The following is a 10,781-nucleotide window of genomic DNA, read 5'->3' as shown; positions in this document are numbered from 1 at the left end:
ATAATTGGTACCGTATTTTTCGGAGTATAAGTCGCACCGGCCGAAAATGCATAATAAAGAAGGGAAAAAAACATATATAAGTCGCACTGGAGTATAAGTTGCATTTTTTGGGGAAATGTATTTGATCAAATCCAACACCAAGAATAGACATTTGAAAGGCAATTTAAAATAAATAAAGAATAGTGAACAGGCTGAATAAGTGTACGTTATAAGAGGCATAAATAACCAACTGAGAACGTGCCTGGTATGTTAACGTAACATATTATGGTAAGAGTCATTCAAATAACTATAACATATAGAACATGCTATACGTTTACCAAACAATCTGTCACTCTTAATCGCTAAATCCCATGAAATCTTATACGTCTAGTCTCTTACGTGAATGAGCTAAATAATATTATTTGATATTTTACGGTAATGTGTTAATCATTTCACACATAAGTCGCTCCTGAGTATAAGTCGCACCCCGGCCAAACTATGGAAAAAACTGCGACTTATAGTCCGAAAAATACGGTAAATGACAAAACATATGAGTTGATCTCTAACTTAATGTTCCTGTTAGCCACACCTACAAGACACAAGAGCTCCTCTGAGTGCTGGCTAATGAGACGTAGTGAATAATAAATAGGATGCAGCTTAAAAGCAAAGCCAACCTCCAGTTTGCCATCCAAGTCAGCGTCCGACGCCACCACGCACTCATCCTCCTTCTTCCCAGTCACCCTGATGAGCGTCTGCTTGGTCTTCCAGTACCTCTGCTGGAACTTGCTCACCACGGACGAGTCCCGGTCCGGAATGAGGCGGTCCAGCGGGTCTCGGGAGTAGCCGCTAGGGACAAACAACTATTAGTGTTATCATCACGTCACATTTAAAGTTGTTGCTGCGTCTTATATGTGGACTCACAAGTTTCCTCCCTCCATCTTCTGAGATGACCTGTAAGGAGATTCAGACTTTGTACAGTTTGTTTTTTACACAATTCTGTGTTACGTCTTCGATTACGCATTGTGAGAGATATATGGAGGTCCATTTGTGTCTTTATTACGAAAGCTTTTTGGACACTGAATTTGTGTAACTGAAGTGTTTTGCGTTTGTATTTTGTGAACTGATTTATTTTATTTTTTTTAACATCAAATTATGCTGATGATTTTATTGAATACAAATTTGTGAGCAAAATGTGTGTTTAAAAATTCAGATTGTTAAAATAGTGTTTTAAATTCAGTGTAAAAAAACCCAACACTCTCTTTAAGAGAAAGCACCTCATTGGCTGCTTCTGCGACACGATCGATTGCTTCAGTCTTAATTTACAGAAAATTAGCCTTGAGTTTTGAAGCAATGCAACATGCAACACACATACAGAGACGCTCACACATTTTTCGTCAATGAAATTTTCATAAAATTTTGATGTAAAAAAATTATTTAATTTAATTATTAATTATTTAATAATTGTATTATTTAATTATTTAAAATTGATTAAAAATACAAACACACGCAAAAAAAATGGTAACATAAATTCAGTATAAAAAAAAAACTTTTGTAACAAATTTGTCTTCACTGAATGTTTCTATACTGATTTTTTACTTCTTTTTTTTCCCATTTGTTTACTAAGTTTTCCATAGTAGATACAAGTTACAGTATTGTAATTGAATATCAAATGTTTCATTTCCCCCCCAACAATAATATGAGTATATACAAATAAAATCATTAAACTTAATTTTTAACACTAGTTTAACAAACTGAATTTTAAAACACACATTTTGTTTACAAATTGTTATTCAATTAAATTGTCAGCAGAATTTAATGTAACAAAATTCAGGTCACACAATTTAAACTCAAAAAACTTCAGTGACAAATTAAGTGTAAAAAAAAAAAAGCTTTTGTAACAAATTTGTCTGGACTGAATTTTTCTACACTGATTTTTTACATTCCATTTTTTTTTTAAACATTTCTTTATTGAGTTTTTCCATGGTAGATACATTACAATGTTACAGTATTGTAATTAAATATCAAATGTTTCCTTTTCCCGCCCAAAACAGAACTATATATTTAGAAAATAAAATAAAATAAATAAATAAAATAAATTAATTAAACTGAATTTTCAACATTGTATTTTACCAAACACACTAATTCACAAATTTGTAAGTCAAATAATTAAAATTTAAACACAAAAACTTCAATGACAAATTCATTATAAAAAAAAAAAAAGAAACTTTTGTAACAATTTTTTCGGTAATGAATTTATACACTTATACAATTTTTTTTACAATAATTTTTTAAACTGAATTTTTAAACATTGTTTTTTATTTTTTTAACTTACAAAATTATATTCAATGAAATGTGAAATTGTCAGGATAATTTGATGTAAAGAATTCAGTTCACAAAATTTTAACTCAATAAAATTCAGTGACAGTGTGAATTCAGTGTAAAAAACTTCTGTAACACATTTTTCGGAACTCTTTTTTTTTTTTACACAGAATTTTTATATAATACAACACAATACGCTGATTTTCTAAACACTATTTGGACAAACTGAATTTTTAAACACAGACATTTGACTTACAAAATTATATTCATTAAAATATATTGTCAGCATAATTTGATGTTAAAAAATTAAGTTCACAAAATTTAAACGCAAAAAAATCACTGAAATAAATTCAGTGTAAAAAAAGCTTTCGTGACACATTTTTCTGCATTGATTATTTTACAATATACAGTTATTTTTTACGCTGATTCTTAACACTATTTTAACAAACTGAATTTTTAAACACAAACACTTTGCTCACAGAGGTCTATTTAATGATATTGTCTGCATAATTTGATGTAAAAAAGTTATGTTCACAAAATGTAGGCGTATAAAATTAGGTGAAAAACTCCAGTGTAAAAAAAATGGCTTTTGTAAAAAAAAATTCTAAACTACACTTTTTTTTTTTTATATATATTTTGACAAACTGAATTAATTAACACACGCATTTTGAAGGATAGATGGATTTTGCTTGCACATTTATATTCAATGAAATTGTCAGCATACCGGTAATAAAAAAATAAAAAATCAGATTACAAAATTTAGACGCAAAAATTCAGTGACGAAAATCCAGTGTCAAAAAGAAACTTTCATAATAACAACATACAATTAACCTCCGTGGATCAACAACACGTCAAGCAATGACATAATTGAAAGTAATAATGTAACACTCGACAACACCACATGTGTACAATCCTGCCCCCTCCTGGCTGTAAGGCGCACCTACAACAGGAAGTACTGCGTTATTATATATTTCAGAACTTCTACACTTTGGGCTGAAAAAAATAACTCGATTGTATTGAATGATTTGTAAAATGTTACCTTTTCACTGAGCAAAATAAAAGGTTTTGACTTACAACAGAATATTTGCTTGACTCTCACCCAGTAGTTAATCCACTTGTTCCCAAGAAAACAGAACATGTCCAGAAGGCGTGAATTTTGTAGTCAAATGTTTCCTTTAGGCGTGCTGACAACGAGCAGACACAAACTTAAAAACATTATATTGTCCAAATGTGAACACTAATGTTTCACTAGTAACTAATAAGAAACTTGACATAACATTACTGTACGTGCGAAATTTGACATTTTTAATGAACAGGATGTAAACACAGCTCAGCTCTTCTACGGAGGTAAACGTTGTACGTGTCGGTAAGTCAGTGCACTAGCGTCCCCTGGTGTCCCGGAAGAACAAGTACAATGCCCACTTTTTACACAAACAGCTGAGATAACATTGGTTATAGGGAAGTTTCTGTTTCAACGTTGTATATTAAAAAAAGACTTGAATGTACCGATGCCGATATCAACCAATACCGATATCAACCGATACTGATATATACAGTCGTGGAATTAACACACTATTATGCCTAATTTCGACAACCAGGTATGGTGAAGATAAGGTCCTTTTTTAAAAAGTTAATTAAATTAAATAAGATAAATAAATTAAAAACATTTTCTTGAATAAAAAATAAAGTAAAACAATATAAAAACAGTTACATAGAAACTAGTAATTAATGAAAATGAGTAAAATTAACTGTTATAGGTTAGTACTATTAGTGGACCAGCAGCACGCACAATCATGTTTGCTTACGGACTGTATCCCTTGCAGACTGTATTGATCTATATTGATATATAATGTAGGAACCAGAATATTAATAACAGAAAGAAACAACCCTTTTGTGTGAATGAGTGTGAATGAGTGTAAATGGGGGAGGGAGTTTTTTGGGGTTGGTGCACTGATTGTAAGTGTATCTTGTGTTATTTATGTTGATTTAATTAAAAAAAACTAACAAAAAACAAACAAACAACGATAACAATAATTTAAAAAAAAAACATACCGATAATTTCCTGTATTACATTTTAAAGCATTTATCGGTCGATAATATCGGCCTGCCGATATAATCTGTTGATGTCCGATATTATCGGACATCTCTAGTTTAAATGTTGTGTATTTAAAAAAAAAAAACATGTTTACATTCCGCATAATAAATGTGCTATGAACGTCAAAGTGCTAAAGCTAGGAAGATTTTTTTTTTTTTTTTTTGCTAAAGCTGGGAAGGTTGTAAACCACATATTTTTCTACTTCTTTTATCATTATTTTTTGGATTTTTAACAACCTTTATTTATAATATGCAAAATTTACATACAAGCAAATAAATAACTATAATCAAAACAAGTACAGAAACAGTACAAAACAGCGCCAGGGGCTTGTAAACTCAATAAAGCAACTAAGGTAGAATGCAAAATATGTATATGTAGCAATGTATGTAAAGTCATAAGCTCACACAAGTTCCGTAAAAAACCCACATTTGAAGCACAGCATCACAGTTTTCACAGCTTTTTGGTTGTTGGAGGTAGAAAGCGTTTTAAAGTAAAGTTCCAATTCTTTTTTTCAAGGCACAAAAAATATAACCTGAGTCTCGCCAGATCCTTGCAGTTCGCTGAGCTCCACACAAGGATCTGGGACTTCTCAATAGGAGATGTATTTCAGAAGGCGGGGCCTTGTAAAAAAAATGATTGTACGTGATTGGATAAACCACTTGTCCGTTATCTTCAATGACGTGCTACTTCAACCACTCACATCCAAATTAACCCGTGACGATGATGAGAGCGACGCTGGGAAATCCAAAACAAAACAGCCAACATAATAGATAACGACAGAGCAAAAATAAATAATTAATTAATTAAAATAATTAATATTCGATAGATTCGACAAAACAGTTGCAACAGCAGAATCAATGTCAGCACACGACTCATCGCTGCGTGCCGCCATTGCTGTTTGAATCAAACAGTCGCTTCGGCGCTACGTCACATCTATGAAATCCCGCCCGGCGATCCTGATTGGTTCGTTATTTTTTGCTATCTTGAAGGAGTTTGCATTGCCCTGGAGCCCAGATCCTTGTGTGGAGCTCAGCGAACTACAAGGATCTGGCGCGAGTCAGGTTACAAAAAAACAGGTCGGGTATTGAGAAACTTACATTTATGAATATAAAACTTAGCCAATAGTATAATGAGGTTGCAAAGATAAAACGTGATCTCATACTGTGTGTATCCAAATAGCACATCTTTAAAACAAAGCACACATTTGTCATGAATATTGTGGTTCTAAACACAGCTCTTCTACGTAGGTTAATAGTGTACGTGTCGGTGCACTAGTGCCCCCTGGTGTTCTGAAGGGACATGACAATTCCTAATTTTACAGCAACAGCAGAGATAATATATGGATATAAGGTTGTATCTGTTTAAATGTTGTGTCTTTTAAAAAAACATGTTTACATTCAACATAATACATTTGCTATGAAAGTTAAAATGCTCAAGATAGGAAGGTTGTAAACCACAGATTTTTTTGTTTCTTTGTTTTCAATCTTAGACTTAGACTTTCTTTTTATTGTCATTCAAATTTGAACTTTGCAGTACAGATAAGAATGACATTTCGTTGCATTAGCTCATGGTAGTGCAGGACAAAAAATCAATACGGTGCAGATATAAGTAAATAGATTACTGTACAGCTAAATATATTGCACTTTTGCATATGCATCCACGTTTATGGATGTATGTTATATTGTCTTTATAGTCCAGCGAGTTGATCCATTTTGGGGGGGAATTGAGGGGATTATTAATAGATGCGTTCAAGAGTCTTACGGCCTGAGGGAAGAAGTTGTTACAGAACCTGGAGGTTTTGCTACGGAGGCTGCGGAACCTCTTTCTAGAGTTCAGCAGTGAAAACAGTCCTTGGTGGGGGGGGTGGGAGGAGTCTCTGCAGATTTTCTGAGCCCTGGTCAGGCAGCTGCTTGATCGTTTTTATTACAGAAAAAAATACTATAAGAATTGGAGAAATCTCTAAAAACCAACAATTTTAAAATAGAACATAACTATATTGTGTAAAACAAATATATAATTTAATACTATACTTAATAATACCAGATTTGTAATATATATTTTTATTTTTACTTTTTTTTAATTATTTTTATTTTATTTTAAATATATATAAAACTTTATTCATAATGTTCAACAATTACAAACAAACAAATAAATAATAATAATCAAAACAAGTACAACAACAGTACAAAAATAGTACAATACAGCGCCAGTAAACTCAATAAAGGAATTAAAGTAAGAATGCAATATATACAGTATATATATATATATATATATATATATATATATATATATATATATATAGCAATGTGTAAAGCCATAGTTGTAAACCACAGATGTGAGATGTAAACACAGCTCTTCTACGCAGGTTAATAGTGTGCGTGTCAGTGCACTTGTGCCCTCTGGTGTACCGGAAGGACACGGAAATTGCTACTTTTAACCCAATGCTTTTGACTCCAACCGAATATATAAACATTAACTATATGGAGCAGTGACGTGCAGTCACTAGAGGCAGGTGAGGCCCCGCCTCACCTGCCATCATGGAAAGAAAAAAAATGTAAAAAGAAAAAAAAATTAATTAAATTGTTATATGTATCCAGTGATTATACTATAAAGTTATTTTCCATTTAACTTCACCAGTTTTAGATTATTTTTTATCTAAAATCGCTGAATTTTCACATTTGCCGTTCAAATACTGAGAAGAGACGGTGCGGTGATCAGCAGCCAGTTGAGGCACGTCACTCAGTGCCTCAACATGGATTCCGGACTCGGCTAACTGCTGGCCTGCTGTGCAGTGAGACCGTATTGCTATATGAATTATATTATACATTTCCATAGTTTAGTTAGCTGAGGTATATAATGTACAGTGCATTTTGTCAACAACTGTATGTGTGTAACGTATTTCTTGTGCTGAGCGATCATAAAACGGCTGCAAAAGACGCACTGGCTGAGGCTCCAGTAATCCCGCCTCCTGCACCCCCGCCGGAGAATTGTTATATCAACTATAGCCCACACTTCAACTTTCCACGTGCAAGATTGAATCTATTTAAAAAAGTTATTTCATAAGAAGCCAAAAAGTGCAAAAACAATAATGTTCGTGTCGGAGGAGTTGTGAATGACTGCAGGGCAACAACATTAGGTACACCTGCAGACTGCAGGTGTATCTAATTCACAACTCCTCCAACACGAACATTATTGTTTTTGCACTTTTTGGCTTCTTATTAAATAACTTTTGTAACCTATTTTCATGGGCTTTCCTCTTTGTGATGTTAAGTTCCTGTTATGCGCTGTTATACAGTATATGCCTTGAGCTCTTATTTTGAAGGCGCTAAGAGCGGAAGTGATGCCACATTGGAGTGGAGCGGAGGTTTTTGAAAGAAGGTAAATAAAGTGGTCCTCGTGTAAACTGGAGCCTCTGTGTTTATTTTGTAGTTTCATACAGTATAGGCGACATTTATAAACCCTTGGTTACACTTTTTTAAATAGATTCAATCTTGCACGTGGAAAGTTTAAGTGAGGGCTTTAGTTGCGGCCATGGACTTCATTTATAAGTAAAGGTAAGACCATAATAACGTTTTTTTTTTTTATTAAATGTGCTTTTTTGTGTGCTACAGTTTGTATGTGTAAAGTTAAAGTTAAGTTAAAGTACCAATGAATGTCACACACACACTAGGTGTAATGTAATTTGTCGTCTGCATTTGACCCATCCCCTTGTTCACCCCCTGGGAGGTGAGGGGAGCAGTGGGCAGCAGCGGCGCCGCGCCCGGCAATCATTTTTGGTGATTTAACCCCCAATTCCAACCCTTGATGCTGAGTGCCAAGCAGGGAAGAATGCTGGTATGAGCTTTTAAACATAACCCGTTAACTGCTGCCAATCAAATGGTGAATAAGATACTCTTTAGGGTACATATGTTTGTAAATCTGACTGTGATGAAGTCAGTGCCTCACCAGCCATCAACCTCACCGCACGTCACTGATATGGAGGTATCTGTTTCAACGTTGTACATCAAAAAAGCTTGTTTAAATCAAACATAATAAATACGTTTGTTAGGAAGTTAAAGTGTTAAAGCTCATGCTCGCTCTGATAATAAACGGTGATTAATAGCGTTAGTGTTGGTGCGTTGTCGCCTCCTGGCGTTAGGGAGGACCATTAACATTGCAAGGTGAATATTTGTTTAACTTTCGGATCAAACTATACTAAATCATGACGTGTAATGGTTGTATTATGACTTGTGGTGATAATAAGTATCACAATATTCAACAGTTTCACAAGTCTAGAGGTTATCATTAAACCGCCAACAGCGACTCTTAACATCACCTGCTGTCAATCACGTGATGACACTAATCAATATGATGAATGATCAGCTGCAGCGCGTCACGACTCCTAATCGATCCCAAAAAAGGCGCCTTGCATTGTGGACGCAGCTGACTAAAGCGCAAATATGAAGTTATTTACATATTTATCATTAAATCGTTAGAGAAATCATTGCTTGATGTCAAGTGTGGTCGACGCGGTCACCGCGCCGTCAATGCGGAAGCTTCGATTTTTGACAAATATATTTCTATACAGTTTTCTACAATCATGTCTAAATGAGAGATTTAATGTTGACACGCACCTTGTAGAACCGTTGTCGCCTTTAAATGTGTTGCCAAGGTTTATTTCACGAACATCCACTTCATCATCATCATCATCACCACGGTCACACACTGCATCTCGATGACGTCATCCAGGCCGCACCCACCCCTCCCTCTGATTGGCTGCTCTATTTGATTGGCTGCTCCATTGATTGCCTTCCAGGGCAAATAAAATGGAACAATAGTTTTAATAATAATAAGCACGATTTGTTTGTCTTGGCGTGGACTGGCTTCAAAAGGCACTGGTGTTTACATTTCTAAAAAAATATGTTTAATGATATTTTGATAAAAACAGTGGGAGTCTAATTACCACTTATTTAAAAAAAAATCTTATATCAATCAGTTATTAGACGTTATATTTTTTTTATTTACGCTACCCTTTCATTAATATGTTGGGCAGGACCAGTGAACTAAGACCGTTTTTACATTAAAATAAATATATAGTTTAGTAATGTTAAACCAGTTTTAAAAACATATACATTTTTAAATTTAAATAAATTAGAAATTTGATTTAAATTAACCTATTTTTTAAAGTGACTGTGAATTTAATTTCCCTGGGTGGATCATCCATCCATCCATTTTCTACCGCTTATTCCCTTCGGGGTCGCGGGGGGCGCTGGAGCCTATCTCAGCTACATTCGGGCGGAAGGCGGTGTACACCCTGGACAAGTCGCCACCTCATCGCAGGGCCAACACAGATAGACAGACAACATTCACACTCACATTCACACACTAGGGCCAATTTAGTGTTGCCAATCAACCTATCCCCAGGTGCATGTCATAACTAGTTAAATTTTTACATTTCCTATTAGTAGTAAGTAATATCATTTCGGCGATACACATCGACAATTATTTGACATTTCTACTTTATTTTTTAACGAAAGGTCAAATGGGACAAATGAAGTAAATAAATAAATAAATACATCATTTAGCAACTACTTCACTGCCACATTTGTTTATTGGAATTGGAATAAACTATGTCAATAATTATTCAATATTTAATTAATTAATTTAATGTTTCATGATAAAATGTATTAATTAATTAATTGTCGAATGATTCTGTGTCTGTGTCATGATTTGATTTTATTCTCACAGAAATGGGACAAAATTCAAGAAATAAATATTTATTAGGTATTATTATACATTTTATTATTTCATGATTCAATAAATAATTTCATGATTTAATGATACAATTTATTATTTAATTATGTAATGATTCTGTGTCATTGTGTCATGATTTGATTTTATTGTCACAGAAATGGGACAAAATTCAAGAAATAAATATTTGTTAGGTATTATTATACATTTTATTATTTCATGATTTAATTAATAATTTCATGATTTAATGAGTGATTTCATGATAAAGTGTATTATTTAATTATCTAATGATTCTGTCTCAGTGTGTCATGATTTTATTTTATTCTCACAGAAATGGGACAAAATTCAATAAATAAATATTATTTATTAGGTATTATACATTTTATCATTTCATGATTACATTAATAATTTCACGCTTTAATGAGTGATTTCATGATAAACTGTATTATTTAATTATGTAATGATTCTGTGTCAGAGCATCATGATTTTATTCTGGCAGAAATGGGACAAAATTCATCAAATAAATCATTTATTAGTTATTATTGGGGACGACGTGGCGCAGTTGGGGGAGTGGCCGTGTCAGCAACATGAGGGTTCCTGGTTCGATCCCCACCTTCTACCAACCTCGTAACGTCCGTCGTGTCCTTGAGCAAGACAC

General features: G+C 33.6%; 1 protein-coding gene across 5 annotated transcripts in view; it reads right to left on the bottom strand.

Moving 5' to 3' along the window:
• The window catches only part of ica1 (islet cell autoantigen 1), a 40,686-nt gene extending 31,562 nt beyond the window's left edge, over positions 1-9,124 (bottom strand). For 3 of the 5 annotated variants that reach the window (XR_012050378.1, XM_061956370.2, XM_072913042.1), the window contains exons 1-3: positions 9,007-9,124; positions 901-930; positions 654-825 (exon numbers count right to left, since the gene is read on the bottom strand). Coding sequence is in view for 4 of the 5 variants with exons in the window: in XM_061956370.2 (XP_061812354.1) it covers positions 654-825; positions 901-917 (189 nt within the window). In the remaining variant the exon portion in view is untranslated. Of the gene's footprint in view, positions 1-653; positions 826-900; positions 931-3,372; positions 3,809-9,006 lie in introns of those variants that run through there. The other 2 variants (XM_061956377.1, XM_061956361.1) reach the window with 2 other exon arrangements.
• Positions 9,125-10,781: the final 1,657 nt, after the last annotated feature.

The sequence above is a fragment of the Nerophis lumbriciformis genome, linkage group LG04, assembly GCF_033978685.3.
Source record: "Nerophis lumbriciformis linkage group LG04, RoL_Nlum_v2.1, whole genome shotgun sequence".
In the NCBI taxonomy this organism is placed as follows: Eukaryota; Metazoa; Chordata; class Actinopteri; order Syngnathiformes; family Syngnathidae; genus Nerophis; species Nerophis lumbriciformis.
This window is presented reverse-complemented; position numbering and strand designations above follow the sequence as displayed.